At 37.8% G+C, this 17,099-nt stretch overlaps 1 protein-coding gene across 3 annotated transcripts in view; it reads right to left on the bottom strand.

The window, feature by feature from the left end:
- COL21A1 (collagen type XXI alpha 1 chain) overlaps window positions 1-17,099 on the bottom strand; it is a 175,946-nt gene that overhangs the window by 81,125 nt on the left and 77,722 nt on the right. For all 3 annotated transcript variants that reach the window (XM_045498591.1, XM_045498590.1, XM_045498589.1), the window contains one exon: window positions 10,594-10,656. In XM_045498591.1, coding sequence (XP_045354547.1) covers window positions 10,594-10,656 — 63 coding nt within the window. The remainder of the gene's footprint in view (window positions 1-10,593; window positions 10,657-17,099) is intronic.

Here is a 17,099-nt window from a genome sequence, read left to right on the forward strand (position 1 = left end):
AAATGAGTCATTTTTTAGGAAAAAAATATTCTCACTGCCAAATTGTAGGGTTGAAGAATACAGAATCAACTTAATTTCCTTCCATGATTCATAGTTATAATGCTCCAGGAAAGATGTATAGCATTGAAATGGAAATTAAGGAAATAAAATCAGCAAATGTGCAAGGGTCACAATCTCTTCTGAGCCCAATTCTGATCAGGCCATAAAATATTCTGCCAATATAAACATACAGATCTTCTCAAGTAGTGAGGAGGATAGAGTAATCAATTTTCTTTCAGTGCTCTAAACTCTAAAAATGAAAATAAAATACAGAGAAATCATTTTGGATGTCACTCTTCTTTCTGAAATGTAAGAATGTGATTCAAAGTTTATTCTATTACATTAATTTTCTTCAAAGTTTTCCAAAATTCCCACAGATACTCTTAAGTATACAGCCATGGTAACTAAGTAACCTAAATCAAGTGTATATTTTTAATATCCACTGTGGATTCTTCTTGCCACCAGCACACTTTATAGCTCAACACAACTAAATTCAAAAAATATTCATAAATCTGTCTTTTCATGTGTAGGTAATGTAGAAACTCAACTCATTTGCCACCTAATTGAACTACCAGTCCAGTAGTTTATATGCTTTAACTGACTGCTCAAATTACTTGACCAATACATCTCATTAATATATATAAAATTAAACCCGAGCTAAGATCTAAGAAAGAACTGGAATGCTATGGGAGGTGAAGAGTAGATAGTCAGGGAAGCTTTCTGAAGAGACAAGCTCAAAGGAACACTAAAGGAAGCGCAGTGCAGAAGAGGAAGCCCTTCAAAATGTGCCATGAAGCATGACAAGATGAGACATATCCATGGAGACAAAAGAGACAGCACATGGGGAAGCATGCTGCAAACAAGACTGGACCAGTAGACTGCAGCTTTCATGCACAGCCTGTGGGTCTTATGAAGGATTTTTTTTAAATATTTATTTTTGAGAGAGAGAGAGAGAGTGTGTGAGCAGGGGAGGGGCAGAAAGAGAGGGAGACACAGAATCCAAAGCAGGCTCCAGCCTCTGAACTGTCAGCACACAGCCCAATGTGGGGCTTGAACCCACGAACCGTGAGATCATGACCTAATCCAAAGTCGGACACTTAACCAACTGAGCCACCCAGGCGCTCCATGAAGGTTTTTGGTCTTTAACCAATCCACTATACCAGAGGGTCACACAATCAGACTGGAGCTCTGAGAAGCTTGCTTGCTACACTATGGAGATAACAATTATAAGTGGCAGGGAGAAGCAGAAAGACCAAGTGGGAGGTTCCTGCAGGAGAGAGATAATGGTAGGTAGAACCTGAGTCCATTCAAGTTGTATTTAATTCAACCTGATGATGAGCTACAGGATGTCAGGAATCTCAAGTTATAATATGATGCCCAGGTTTCTGATTTGTGCAGTGGATGGCAGATAATGTATCACTAACTGGGGGAATCTGGAGTAAAATACTATTATTTGGTTGCCAAATAATACCACAATTTTTTTAACGTATTTTTGTGGACTAACATAAAAAATTTACATTTGACAATGGGAAGCTATAGACTTTTGTTGGGGGACAAAATTTCTACTCAAAGCAGACTACATTTACTATAAATGAAATTTAATCTATATCTAATTCTCCCACCCTTAAGAGTGGATGAGTGACAAATATGGAACACATCACCTGCTTTCCTATGATATTTTGCCTTGAGCTAAGCACATAAAAGAAAAATACTGCCTACCTTTGACAACCTCTATAGATGCAGCTTGGTTCTCAGATTCACAAAACTTAATTAAGCTTAGGTAAACTGCCTCATTCCCTGAGTATGACTGCACTTGAAGTTATACTAAGCTTATTTCAAAAGGAAAATGTACAGTGTTGCTGGATGGCTCAGTCGGTTAAGGTCTGACTCTTAACTTTGGCTCAGGTCATGATTTCACAGTTCATGAGTTCAAGCCCTGAATCGAGCTTGGTGCTGACTGTGGAGTCTGCTTGGGATTCTGTCTCTCCCTCTCTCTCTGCCACTCTCCTGCTCACTCGTGCTCTTGCTCTCTCTCTCAAAATAAGTAAACATTTAAAAAAACAAAAGGAGAACATGCAACTTTTTAAGGTAACCAATAGCATCTTTAATAGTTCTTACTTCCTAACCTAAATTTCTAATAGTAACATTTTCTATTCAAAGAGAAGTGACCAATAACTAGCCTCATTCTCTTTCTGTTCTGCTATATTTTTCCCATAGTAATTACCACAATCTGATATCACTTATTATTATTATTATTATTATTGTATATTCATTATTGTTGCCCCTCCCTAGCGGAATGTGAGCTTCAAAATGGCAGGTTTTGTCTTTTTTGTTCATTGAATATCTCCCCAAACTATAACAGTGCCAAGAGCAAAGTAAATACCCAATCAATATCAGGTATATGAATGGATGAATGAAAGAATGAATAAGAAAACAAACATATAAATGTTTATGGTACCCAACCAGTCACTACTACTGATGGCTCTAAAATAATGGCAGAAACAGCCCTGCATTCATACAGATTACAATCAAAACAATACAAAATATAAGCATAAATTTATCTTTAAAATCACACATGCTAGTTGTGTTATCAATCAATTCCTTCAAGAATTTAAACAGACCAGTAATGGGGCACCTGGGTGGCTCAGTCGGTTAAGCGTCCGACTTTGGCTCAGGTCGTGATTTTGCGGTCCGTGAGTTTGAGCCCCGCATTGGGCTCTGTGCTGACAGCTCAGAGCCTGGAGCCTGTTTCAGATTCTGTGTCTCCCTCTCTCTCTGCCCCTCCCCTGTTCATGCTCTCTCTCTGTCTCAAAAATAAATAAACATTAAAAAAAAATTTAAAAAAACAGATAAGTAACATTTCTATATAATATCTACACACACATCATTATTGTATATACTATCCATAATATAAAAAAAAAAATAAGTAATGTACTTAAGAGGCCCATGAGGAAAACATGGAGAGATCCATACAGGAGATTTACATAAGGGGTGTGTTCGAGAAAAATGAATTAGCTAGTGGACCAAGCTTTGTCTAGGAAAGCTTTACAGAAAAATTTTAAATCACATTTTATTTTACAAAAGGGAGATAAACTGCCCAAGTGGAAGATAGTTCATTTGAGGCAAGTGGTCCAAATTTTAGTTTACTAGTAAGACTCTCACGAGGGGTTTGATCATGCGTGTGCGTGTATTTTATAGTACGGGGAGACAGTGAGACAATAAACCTTTTTGCTAAAGGAATCCAAACTGAGGTGAAGTAAGAGCTCAGGTAGAAATAGTTTTCTCTAAATGTGTATTGGATACACATTTCAGTAAGCCTCTTCTTACAATTCTCTTTTCTAAGCTAAGTAACAGCCATTCCTTTGGCTTATAACCTCACGTACCCCATTTTCCAGGCCTTAATCTTCATGGCACTCAGCCCCAAATTGCCCACAGCTCTTAAACTGTTGAGTCCACAACTGGCACCATGTTATGAGTCTGAGGAAAACATAAAAACTTGTCTCATGGGTCTTATTGTTCTACTACTAATTATTCACCTCCTGTCATGCTTACTCTGCAAGCGTAACTGCCAGATTTCTTCCCTTTCCTTCCATTCTCTACCATCATTCTCGACTAATTTTAAAACAGCACCTCTTGTTTGGATTACACCTGAGGTACAGTCAATTCTCCCTGACAGACATTCTTCTGAGTTTTCACTCTCTCCCCATCTCTCTCTTGTAAGTCAAATCCAAATTCTACAATTCCCCAGAGTATCCTAAACCAAATCTAACACTTCAAAAGCAGGACTGTCATCTCTCTTAATATAGACATTATATATTTACTAACAATGCCAAGTATTGCATCAGCCTTTCAGGCAACCCCATTACAAATCCCTTTTCACCACCGTTAAATTTAAATAACACATCCCAGACAAGTAAGAGCCATACGTTTATTTGGGTTGAATTTCACTACATTAGAACAGCCATTCTCCAAGTTCGCTAAATCTTTTTGGATCTCCATGTCACCCCAAATGCCAAAATAAATTCCAAAAGTGAAATCAAGAATTAAAAATTCTCAAAAATCATAACACAGTAAATGAATACAGTAATGTTCAAAAAAAAAAAACCACTGGAAGAAATAACAGAACATTTAATTGTGAGAAAATTTTACATTACTAAAAATTAAAACAAAACTATAAACCAAATAAATAATTAAAAGCAACATTTACAACATAGATGTCAAAGAATTGATTCTCTTAGTGCATAGGAAGCTCTTACTAATCAACATGAAACATACTATAACTCCTATAGAAAAGGACAAGAGGAAAATCACTCTGACTGTCAGACTTCTATATTCAACTACCACTTAAAATTTGTACTTGAACAGGGGCAGCTGGCTGGATCAATCAGTTAAGCACGCGACTCTTGACCTTAGGGTTGTGGATTCAAGCCCCAAGCTGGATGTAGAGATTACTTTAAAAAATTTTTTTTAATCTTTTTTTTCCTTCAAGTAGGCTTCACAGCCAGCTCAGAGCCCAACATAGCGCTTGAATTCAAGACCTGAGATCAAGAGTTGGATGCTTAATGACTGAGCCAGCCAGGCACCCCAAAAATAATCTTTAAAAAAATTCTACTTGACCATCTGATAAAATTTAATATATCCTAAACCAAACTCTTAATTTCCCTTGCCCTAGTTTCCATATCCATCCTTCCATATCTCACTGGAGTCTCCTTTGACTTCTCTCCCTCAAACTCAGGCAGGGTACATCATCAAATCCCATCAGCTCTAACTTCAAAATACCCCCAGAAAGTCATCAGTTCTCTTTGCCTCACTACTTACTTACTATCCTGATGCTAGCTGCCATCGTCTTACTCCTGGGTTATTTTAAGAGCCTCCTAACTGATCCTGCTTGTGCCCTCATCTCCCTAAAATCTATTCTCAACTCAGAAGTTAGAGTACTTTTGTTTGTAAGTAAGTTACATCACATCAGTCCTTTACTTAAATCCTCCAGTGGTTCCTCAGTTCACTTCAACTGAAAGCCAAAGTCATCACAATGGCCTGAAGAACCCTATTTGATCTCCCCTCCTTTCTCCCTCCTATGTACACAAATTCATCTCCTACTAACCTGCCCCATCCCTCGTATTTGTAGTTTGATCAAGTCAGATAACTTTGAAATTCCCCATGTGTGTTGACTACTTCTGTAAAGTTGAACCCTCCATAGACAGCTAGCCACTTTCTGGAATCTCTAGATGACACAGGGGTACAATGAAGGGGTGGGGTGGGGACAAAGAGGGGTGCTGCATCATGGAGTGTGGCTCATTGACCAATCTATTCTTCTATTGGTAGCACTGTGCTATCAATATTCCTGAATCACTTAAGCCAATAATACAGAAAACCAACTCCAGATTTTGACAGTTTATTCTAGCTTACCTTTCTCTCTCAGTAAATGTGATGGTCTTCATGGAATCTTAGAAAATCAACATTGGACAGAACATGGGCCTCATCTGGCACCATCTTCTCATTTTCCAGATGAAGAAACCGAGGCCCATGAAACCAAAGCAATTTTTAAAAGCAAAACAGAGGGCAAAACAGCCTCAGATCTCTCCAACAGCCAGCAAGGGCTTTGGTTTCATAAAGTACTTTAGTTCATGAAGAGTACTTAATAATGACAGAAAACAGACAGAAACAAACACTACTACAAAATCATAAAACAGTCCTATATATTTTTATAGTAGGCCTTCTTTCAAAAAAAAATCAATGTCATAACAGTATAATGTCTTTACTAATAGCACTACTCTGAACTACCTAGCAGGATATAGAAATATTTCCCCTGCTTCTCTCTATATAATGATAGAATAGCAAAATAGTAATATGCTCAGACACTGCTGATAGAAATCGAGAAAGGAGGGGAAGAATTTGAAAATCGCTCTTTCATTTTGTTTGAAGGCATTTTCCTTATGAAAATCAGTATTTCTCCAGAATGGAATAATTCCTATTTAAAGCTTTAGTTGACTTGGCCTGGTTATGTGAAAGAGATTCAAGCTGCTTATTGAAGGGGATTGCACAGAATCAAATCCAAACAAAGCAGAATTCCCTTCGAATTGTTCCATCCAACTTTCCTTGGTCCAGATGGCTTCAATCGCCAGCCAGAGACTCCACCCACACCTTCCCACTCCCGCTGTGCACTGGCCCTGGACACACACTAATGACCTTCAGCTGTTCTGGCTCCCAGACTCACTTTCTCTTCCTGCCCCAACTCCTATCTCCTACAGACTTCCTACAGGGAAAAGGAAAGATTTAGGAAAAGCTGTACCTTTGGGTAAACAGATTAACATTAGAGAAACCGTTTCTTACTGCTGCTGTAACGAATTACCCCAAACATAATGGCTTAAAGCAACACACACTTGTAGTTCTGTAGGTCAGAAGTCCAACATGGCTTTAGGGAGCTAAACTCATCATGTCAGCGGGCCTGCATTCCCTCTAAAGGTTCTAGGGGGAAAAGTGCTCTTTCTGTTTACCAGCTTCTGGATGCTACCAATATTCCTTGGACATGGACACCTCACCCTGATCTCTGCTTCTGTCATGACATCTCCTCCCCTGACTCTGACACCCCTACCTCCCTCCTATACGGATCGTTGTGATTATACCGGCCACTCAGATAAATTTCCACAGGATAATCTTTACATCTCAAGATCCTTGATTTAATCATGTGTGCGGAGTTCCTAATCAATACATTTACAGGTCTTAGAGATTAGGATGTGGACATTATTCTGTCTTTTCTCTAACATCAGATATTCTCTAATACCATCTAACCTCTAATATCAGGTACTATGTACCTATCCCTATAACTATACATAAAGTCATATACACATACAAACACATACATATGTACTCAATGAGATGACATAATAAATCCATTATAGCTTAGATAAAAGTCATAAAGCAATATCCATGATTATTAGATCAGGCTTATTGCAACTAGTTTCCAGTACTTCATTCGTGACAAAATATTTAATAAGAAAAAAAAAAGCAAACTAGAGCTGATAGCCTGTGAAAAGCTTGCTCAGCACTCACCTCGATATATTGAATAACTTATACTAAATTATCATTATACAATATTAATTCTATAACTAATTTAATATAATTATATTATAATTTAATACAATTATATATAGTTATAATTTATATATATTATCTATATTATTGAATTTATATTGTTAACATATATTAATTATATAGTAATATATTATTACAATAATATATTAATATACATTAATATGTATCCATGTATATTAATATATTACATATACTAATATTACTAATATATTAATATAAGTACTTATATAACTAATATTTATAATTATATAACTAATTAATATTATAATTAATTGTTATACTAAATTATTATTACTGAATAATTTAGTAGTGCTCTCAGAGGAGCTCTGTGTCATTACGAGGTGCCAGCAGATGACATTTCAGCATGTCAAGTGTATCTGCGTCGGAGGGGGAAAGCACCACAGCTACCAGTACCCAGACAGAGTAGGGCCCAGGAAAGGGTCTCCAGGGCATCCCACCACCCAGTGTGATTAGGGAAGAGTTCACACAGGGCCTCAGGCAGCACCATTACTGGGATGCGGGAGTCACAGTGAGGAATGCCACCAAGTCACATGACATTTTAAGTTAAGAAGTGAGAACAGGTGGGATATAAGAAACTCCAAGGAAAATGTTGCCATGTTACAGGAGATGAGGCTAAAAGCAAAGAGGAGATGTTAGATTAAGAACCTATTTGTTTCATTCAATTCAAATGTCTGATGATACATTTTTCACCTTCTTTCCCACAAATCGCTACCAAGCTACTTCTGTACTTACCAGCTTGGCCTACAACGGCACAGGAAGATTCAAATGCCCATGCTATATACCAATGTCCTCCCACCTACCTAAGGGTTTTCTTCCTGAAAACATCCATTATCGCCCAAATCACGGATATTTTCCCCCTCTGCCTCATTTTCATCATCATAAAAACATGTTACAACATGTCCCATCTCTTAGTTTTTTTTATTTTGAGAGAGAGACACAGAGACAGAGAACACTCAGGTGCATAAGTTGGGGGAGGGGCATAGAGAGAGGGAGGGAGGGAGAATCCCACAGACTGTGACATTATGACCTGAGGAGAAATCAAGAGTCGCAGGCCTAACTAAGCCACCCAGGCACCTCTCTCCCATCTTTTAAAAAAACCCTCCTTTTATCCCACATCCTAACCATGCAACTGCTCCATTCATCTGTTCCTCATTCTACCCCTCAGAAAAAGCATCTATATTCAGCCATCATTTTACTTCACACTTTCTCTTGAACCCATTTCAATCCAGCTTTTATACCCACCTTCCCTAAACCCCATTTATCAAGGGCCCCAATACCTCCATCTAGCAAATTCAATGGACTAGGCATAGAGCTCATTTTTCAAAACTTCTTAGCAACAGTGACCCAACTGAGCACTCCTTTCTCAAAATGCTTTTCTCCCCTGGCTTCTGGGGATGCCACCCCCTGCTGATTCTCCTCCTACTTCATTGGCCTTTCTTTCCCAATTTCCTTGGCTGCATCTTCCTCCCCTTTTTCCTCTAAAGACAGCCCAAGGCTCAGTCCACTGCCTTCTTCTCTTCTCTAATCTGTGATTACTCTCTAAATGATCGCATCCACTCTGGTGGCTTGATATAGATAAATCTACAAACGAAGGAGTCCCAACTGTGTATTTTCATTCCCTGAACTCACATCCCTGAACTCAAGATTCCTCTAATATCCTAGCAAGCACCATGGGCATCCTAGGAGCAACAAGGCATTCTCTCCCAGGGCTGTCCAGCTCAGTAAGCTGTTCACACAAAGATCCTCGGAGCCTTCCTCGACTCTTTCTCTCATGCCTCACACCTAATTTGACAGCAATTCTGGTCAGCTTTACATTAAAAAAAAAAATCCAGAATATGACCACTTAACTTCCCTTTCACCACGTCAAACCGTCCAAGCCAGTCTTACTTCTCCCTTAGAATCTTGAAATAACCTCCCACACATCTCCTGTTTCCACTCTTGCCCTATATAATCTACTCTCCACATAATATTCATATTTATCTTTCTAAAACATAAGCCAGGTCAAGTTACTTCCTATCTCAAAATTCCCAAATGCATTGTCATCACACTTAGAATGCATCCCAGTGTGTCAGTTGAGCAGCACCACCCCAGCCACCCAGCAGCTCCTCAGCTCTCTACAGCTTTAGTGCATCACCATTTTGTGACCTCTTCCAACTCCCTTCTCCAACAATCTCTCTCCAGAGAGGCTCACCTGTGTACCATTTCCCCACACAAAACTGGCGTATGAGACCCCAGCACATCACTACTTCTTCAAAAGTTGGCTATATTTCTGTATTGAATTTGTCAGCAAACCTCTCTCAGGAACTAACAAGCTCCTCTATCCTGATGGTTGGGATAGTGATAGTCTAACATTAGGCTGTGGTTCCTTCATTCCTTAAATATTACTGACTCACAATACACACCTTCCCATCCTTCATGCAAGAAGTTAATGTTTCATGATAAAGAGATACTTTGGATGACAATTATCTAACATTTAAAAGCAAATTCCTCATGTTTATTTGCTGTTATAAACATGTTGACAGCTGAGCTATCTGAAAATATTTGCCTAGAATGCTTTAAAGTGGATTTGCTTTATGTTTCCTTAATTCAAAAATCTCCCTACAGTTTTCTTGAAACTTACAAAATACTATTTTTTTAGTCAATATATTCCAGTGCACGTATGTTCTTAGGAAAATATCACTTTTAAAAAGATCTTCAACTTGAAAACTGCCATAGACATGAAGGAAAAAGACAAAAAGATTTCTGAACCTAGCTATGCATCGATACTCACTAGACAACTTTTTAAATGTAACAAAGATGCATGCAATTTGGGGATAATGCACCTAAAAAGTGACTGGAAAGCTGATCCTATTGACCCAACCAGGCTTAATGTTCCCCTCAGCTTAACTAAACTTCAGACAGCCTTCTTCCTGACCCTCGGCTCCTAATCTCCCTCTTCTTAGAGCATTTATATTCTAGAAAATTTGTCACTTTCTCTGACCCTCTGAGTGGCAAACCTTTTCAAAATTTCTTGTCAGTTTTGCAACTAGCAACGAACGTCTTTCTCAAGGACCTAGGAGCCATCCCTTTGAAATACACTCATCAAGAAAGGGAAGTACCCAGATCTTCCAGTCTCTGAGGGAGGGTAGGACCCTAACTTTGAGAAGTGCCAATTACCAAAGACAGTTGCCCTAATCACACAGGAAAACATCTGCCAAACTCAGGATAACTCAATTCCTGCCACCCCATTGATCACCCACCTAAAGTTCTCCAGTACTTTTTCACTAGCTCAGGCCAGCACGCAAGAACCCTTCCTTTGTTTCACTGAGTAGAGGTCAATCTCTCTCCCTATTACAACAGTCTTCAATAAAGTCTTCCTTGCCTGTTTAACTTTACCCAGTGCAGTTTTTACTTTGACATAATCCCAGTACTGGAGATGACTAAGCTTTCAGTACTCACAGGCTTACCATCTTGACCAGATTGTCCAGGGTAGCCGGGGTTCCCAGGCTGTCCAGGTTCACCCTAGAAAGGAAAAAAAATCCTCAGTACAAAACGACCAACCATAATGATGCAATCAGACCCCTTCAAGGTTCAAACCAATTCCATTATTTGTACCTCTCTGTATGTTAAAAAAAAAAAAAAAAAAAAAAAAAAAAAAAAAAAAAAACATAAGTCCCAAAATAGGGTTAGAAAAATGCCATATTTTAAACACCCAATTTACCAAATAAAGGCTTTTTATTATGCAAAATTTTCAAGGATTTATTTCTGTGAGTATATCAGGTATAACAAGTGAGATACTTTTCACTAATGTAAAATGTCAGTATTTATGGCAGGACATTTTTAGAATTCTAAACAAATTAAGTGTCATAGCAAATATGGTTTCAATAATAGCCATCTTTCATTTGTAAGTCTACAATCTTTATTGTAAATGTTATACTACAGATATCAATGACCTATAATGTCATAATTCAATTCACAATTTTTTTTTTAAGTCCACAGGCTCTATGATCTTACACATGGGACTCAAGTTTAAAGCTGTATGACACTCATTTCTTTTATTCCAGTCAATGTGTCTCTTTAATAATGTTAAAATTTTTAAATCTGAATATTTACATGAGAGCATGGCCAAGCCAAATAAATCTGCCCAACCCCCACAGTCTTTAACACATTTAATACCTAGAAATGAAGAAATGACCTTTGCCCTCACAATCCAAGGATGTCCAAAGAACACTATTCCCTACAATATGACAATTCACCCAGGCACATTTTATGGAACTCTAGTATGTTGCCCAATGGCATTCAGATGGTCACCACCCATAAAAAAGGGAATGTTTTTTGTGAGGTAAGGGAGTTGTATAATTTAATTCTAAGAAATACTTCAAAATTAATGTATTAATCTATTACTGAGTCCATGAGATCCACATGGGGCATCTTGCTTAAAAACATATACTATCAGTAAACTCCTGCCTAGAGGTAAGACAACTGATTTCAGTTCAATAATTAATTATTTAAGAAATCATTCACACAGGACCCCAATAATTGTAAGTTAACTAAACACCAATACTAAGGGTACTTTCACAGAGCCAGATCTGCTAGTCTGAAATACTACTTCAGGCTACTGGTTAGGGAGATTTGTTCCTGAAAAATGGAACAGGAAAAATGGAAAGAACTATGTGAACTCTATTAAGTGGCCAATGAAGGAGGGATGGGCTTTTCACTTAGGAGCTGCCCACGAGGCACAGCACAAGGAAAGGCTAAGAAAAATGGAAATGTCATTTTTAAAAGAGAGAAAGAGTAGCTATAAATCCAGGGAGAAAATTAATGCTGAAACATGTAATGTCTTCCTGAAGAGACAGAATTTATAATTCTAACCCAAGGACTTCCATTAAGGAGTAACACTCTGGTTCTATCTAGGTAGTTAGCGTTTTCTTTTTATTTTTTTTTTTTTTAATTTTAGAGAGAGAGAAAGAGAATGAGTAGGGGAGAGAGGCAGAGGGAGAGAGAGAAATAATCTTAAACAGTCTCCATGCTCAGCGTGGAGCCCTACATGGGGATCAATCCCATGACCACGAGATCATGACCTGAGCAGAAAGCAAGAATGCGACTCTTAACTGACTGAGCCACCCAGGCGCCCTGAGTTTTACTGTTCTTATTATGAGAGGATCCACCTTCATCTCTGGCCTCCCTGCCATCCTTTATCCATGTTCAGATTGGACCTGAGGTCTTTCAACACATTCCATTTTTTTTTCTCTTGGCAAGAAGTTTCCCTTCCTTATCCACTTAAGAATCAATTATTCCTCCCCTGTTCTCTCACTCTCTCTCTCTTGAAAATAAACACTAAAAAAAAAATTATTTTTAAGGGGCGCCTGGGTGGTTCAGTCAGTTAAGCGTCCAACTTTGGCTCAGGTCATGATCTCACAGTTCCCAAGTTCGAGTCCCACATCAGGCTCTGTGCTGACAGCTCAGATCCTAGAGCCTGCTTCGGATTCTATGTCTCCCTATCTCTCCCTCTGCCTGTCCCTTGCTCTCCTCTCTCTCTTGAAAACATTTTAAAAAAAAGAATCAATTATTCCTTTTTACTTGATGTCTTTTTCCTTTGAAATACGATAGCAGCTCTTAACTGTTTCCTTATTCTTAAGTAGAATTCTTCCAGTTTTTCCTTGATTAGTCTGCATTTATCATTTGAATTCAGACTTTGTGCAAACTCTTCCTTTTTTGGCAGAAGAGGCAGGGGTTGAAAATGCTATCAAGTAGAGATTCAAGAACTATTTGCCAGTTGATTTATTTTAAACTTTTTTTAAGTTTATTTATTTTTGAGAGAGAGAGAGCACAAACAAGGGAGAGGCAGAAAGAGAAGGAGAGAGAATCCCAAGCAGGCTCCGCAATGTCAGCTCAGAGCAAGAGAAGGGGCTCAAAACCATGAACTATGAGATCATGACCTGAGCCTAAATCAGACACTTAACCAAATGAGCCACCAACATGACCCTACCAATTGACTTAAGTCAAATTTCCTGTTAGTGACCCTCTTTATTTGCAGCATATTAATCATCAGCAAAATCTAGGATATTAAAAGGATCTTAGAGGGTTTATTTTTTATGACAAAGCTGAAATAAATACAGGTTTGGGATAAGAAGAAATGAGATTTGTGGTTTAATGCTGCATAAAAGTACAAAACATACTTAACATTTTAAATAAATAAAAACTAGGTTTCAAGACAAAAAAAAAAATCACTCACAAGATAAATCCAATGTGACTTTGTAAGGACCATAACACTGGTGAACGGGCCCCAAGAGGGAAAATAATCTCTTTTTCAGGTTCTATTATTTCTGGCAGGTTTTACTGGCTATTTTGACAATTGCCCTACTATTTATTTGCAAAAACTCAGGAAGGGTTGGTGTTGTTTCCATAAAATTGGGAGAATAAAGTAAAACACTAATTTTGGAGAGACAACCAATCAGAATAAAAATTCAATTGTATTACTGTAATAAAAGCTGATGCTTAACCTTTGTTAATTATATGCTACACACTGCTGTAAGAGATTCACATATGTTAAATTACTTAATCCTTTTAATAATCCCATGACACAAGTAATTTCATTATTCCCATTTTCTGTATAGGACAACTGAGGCCCGGAGGGGTAGGTCACTTGCTTAAGGTCACACAGCAGTAGTGAAGATGTCACTTGAACTCAGCCCATGCAGGCCCAGAGTCCATGCTCCTAAACACCACTGTCCCTACCCACATTAAAACGCATACACTGATTAGAACCAGACCTGGGGACTGCTAAGAAACTTAACATGGAAAACAATTTCCAAATACATTACATGAGACGTAGGGCCTATTGTACAACTGTGACTAAATTCCCAATCCAGTTTCTTCTAATTTAGTTGAAACATTTGCACATTTTGAATTTTAGAAACTATGTGTTCAGCTGAAAAGCAATACTTACGTATGTTGAACTGAACTCGTGCCACAGGATTTTTGAGTTGTTGACAGGAGTGGAAATGTCATGGACTAAGCTAAAACATCTCTGCATCTGGCCTCTCAAGTCGTGTAAATATGAATAATTAAAGTAAGAAACAGTTGTGCTTGCAGAAGCAAGCTAATAGTTTAAGTTGCTCATCTGAAACAAAGGTCTTTGGAGCCCTTCACCTAGGCCACATCCCAGGTATTCAAGCCCTTTTCTCAAAAATCCTTGTGCTTTCATGCTCCCCTGAAGACTTGCAGGAGTCCTGACCTACGACCCATTCCCTCCTCCCAAACCAACCTCTTCCCTCCCTCAAAACTCAAACACCCACTCACAGGCTAGAAGGAATCCACTTAGTCTGGGGAAATCTACATAAAAATGTGAATGCCCGGTGGCCCCTGAAATTTTCCAAAGGCTTTTGTATTTTAAACAGAGGATACTTTGATAGCTCAAAGAAATCCCTAATCAGTGGACTGATGAGGGTGAAACAAAGGAAGTCAATAGAGATAGATACAGCTGGAGAGGGGGAGGCAGTAATTTCAGAGGAAAGGATTAGTAAGAAATTGCTCCTTCCTAAAAAGAGGACAAAACGCCTTCTTTCCACTTCTGAACTAATAGCTCTAATATCAAGGTTAGATCAAATGTGGGAGTCTGCCCCCACAAACGTTCCTATGACTACTCAAGTGGAGAGAGAACCTGCCAATCACAAAGGTCTTTTGAAAGGGGGTGTTTGTAAACTGGGGATTGAATGGATCTCCCATAGCACAACAAAGGCATTCCATCCCACACAAGTCAACTGGGAAGAGTGGTGAATCTTATTTGTTCAATGATTTCATAATTCATTAAATTAAAAAACTACCATCATTAAGCACTGTTAGACACTGGAATTTCAAAGGAGAATTTAGTTTTTATTAAATGTAAAGTGCTTGCGTAGAAAAATTATTCCAACAGGTTTATTGGACCCTCCCTATATTTGACATTAAGAATGCAAAATGAATTAGCTATTCTTTAAGGAACTCGCAATCCAGTAACAGACATATTTCTATGCTTTTTATAGAGTTATAATGCCATGGTAAGTCTAAGTACAGGCTACCACAGTTAATTTGACCTAGTTTTCCAATAGGGTTGTCCTATCTTTTGGAAACTCAGAGAATTCTAAACAGATTACTTTCTTTATCCTAGAATAAGCATTTACCCACCTACCCACACAAGAATTTCACCTCAGTTTCAGTCTCAGGACTCAACTATCAGCTCCCAGAAATCTATTTCTGGTTAGCAGGAATACTAGATCTGTTTTTCACAGGTAACTCTATTTGATGGTTATCTACAAAACTTTCCAGAGAGCATCTAACAAAAATGCCCATTAAGTCTCAGTTCAATCTATAAGTAAAAACACTTCATCTGTTTTAGTTCCAGTTGTGCTGATCTAATTAAAACCCTATTAATTCCCCAAGCCAGAAATTCTCTAAAGGAAATACAACTCAGAGTGTTGCTAGGGATTCTGTTTTTCACATGCAGGTCCCTGATGTGGGCTAGGAACCACCTCCAGGGGAAAGAGCCCTAAAAGGATGGAAGAGTATGTGTGTGTTCCTGTTCTCCTGCCAGATTTTCTGAAGAAAATGGAAAGCAGATCGAGAAGGCACGCCAACTTGAAGATTGGTGGAAAACTGCAATTTCACTTAAAGTAGTAGGTGGCAATAGTGTGAGATTATGACTAAGAAAATGAACATGAGTAACACATGGAACTTGGAAACACTGGATATCAGAGGCTTTACCAGATAAGACAAAGGGTGCTCTGGAACTTTGCTATAGAAACTCATGTGAATAAAAACTGATGTCACTTCAAGACACCTAACAGATCACTAATAAAGATTCAGAAAGCATCAGAGGCATCTGATGTCTCCCCAAGAGAAGACAAACCTTAAGATACCCTAGGGGTGGCCAGAACCTCCCTGGGAGTCAGGAAAGCACTCTGGGCTTTGAGAGGTCAGACATAATGGGACTCTCATTTCCATATTATATATCTTACAGATCAAATAATTCTTATGTATAATATTTCAAATTGAATTTATATATATATATGTATGTATATATGTATGCATATATGTATATATGCATATATGTATGTATATATGTATATACGTATACATATATGTATATACATACACATATACATATACATATAAGCCCTGTGTGGGGCTCTGCACCGACAGCACAAAGCCAGCTTGGGATTCTCTTTCTCTGCCCTTCCCCACTCATTCACCCCCCCCAAAATAAATAAATAAACTTTAAAAGGAAGAACACTTAGATTAACTTACCTAAATGCCATTTAAAAATACTTTATAATAATAAATTGATTATAATATACTGAAGTCAAATTCCAAACTAAATAGATTTTCTTTAAATAAAATAATGAATGTGTACTTTTATTTGTTAAATTATATTTGTTTCTTGATTTTAATGCTAGGCCTGGAGTGTGTCATGAGCTATCACATAAAAATGGACAGGAGAAACATGCATAAAAGATAGGAAGAATTAAATCAGATGAGCAGTTTAAAATCTAAAATTTTCAGTGATGGTGACTAAAACACTTAAGGAAATTCCATCGAAATGAACATCATAATTCATATTTATTGCTTGGTCACCTCAGGCAATAAATGATCAATACACAAAACACTCTTTTTGGCTAGGGAGTCATACCTGCTTCCAAGTTAGACATCATTTTTATTTAAGTGATACTGTAAAATACTATTAAATGAATAAGATTCACATAGAGTAGACAAACCACTTAACGTCTCAGTATCAGGCTGGGTCTAAGTGATGCCACAGTAAGTATTAACTTACACTTAATCATTCATATTTAATAGCATAGAAACATGTTCAAAATATTTAGTTATATAAAAAGTAACTAGTTGAGAAATAGTATGCACATCATGGCTCCAATCACATAAAAATGTGTAATACACAAATATGTAAATGTTTATATACACATACACAC

The sequence above is a fragment of the Leopardus geoffroyi genome, chromosome B2 (genome assembly GCF_018350155.1).
Source record: "Leopardus geoffroyi isolate Oge1 chromosome B2, O.geoffroyi_Oge1_pat1.0, whole genome shotgun sequence".
In the NCBI taxonomy this organism is placed as follows: Eukaryota; Metazoa; Chordata; class Mammalia; order Carnivora; family Felidae; genus Leopardus; species Leopardus geoffroyi.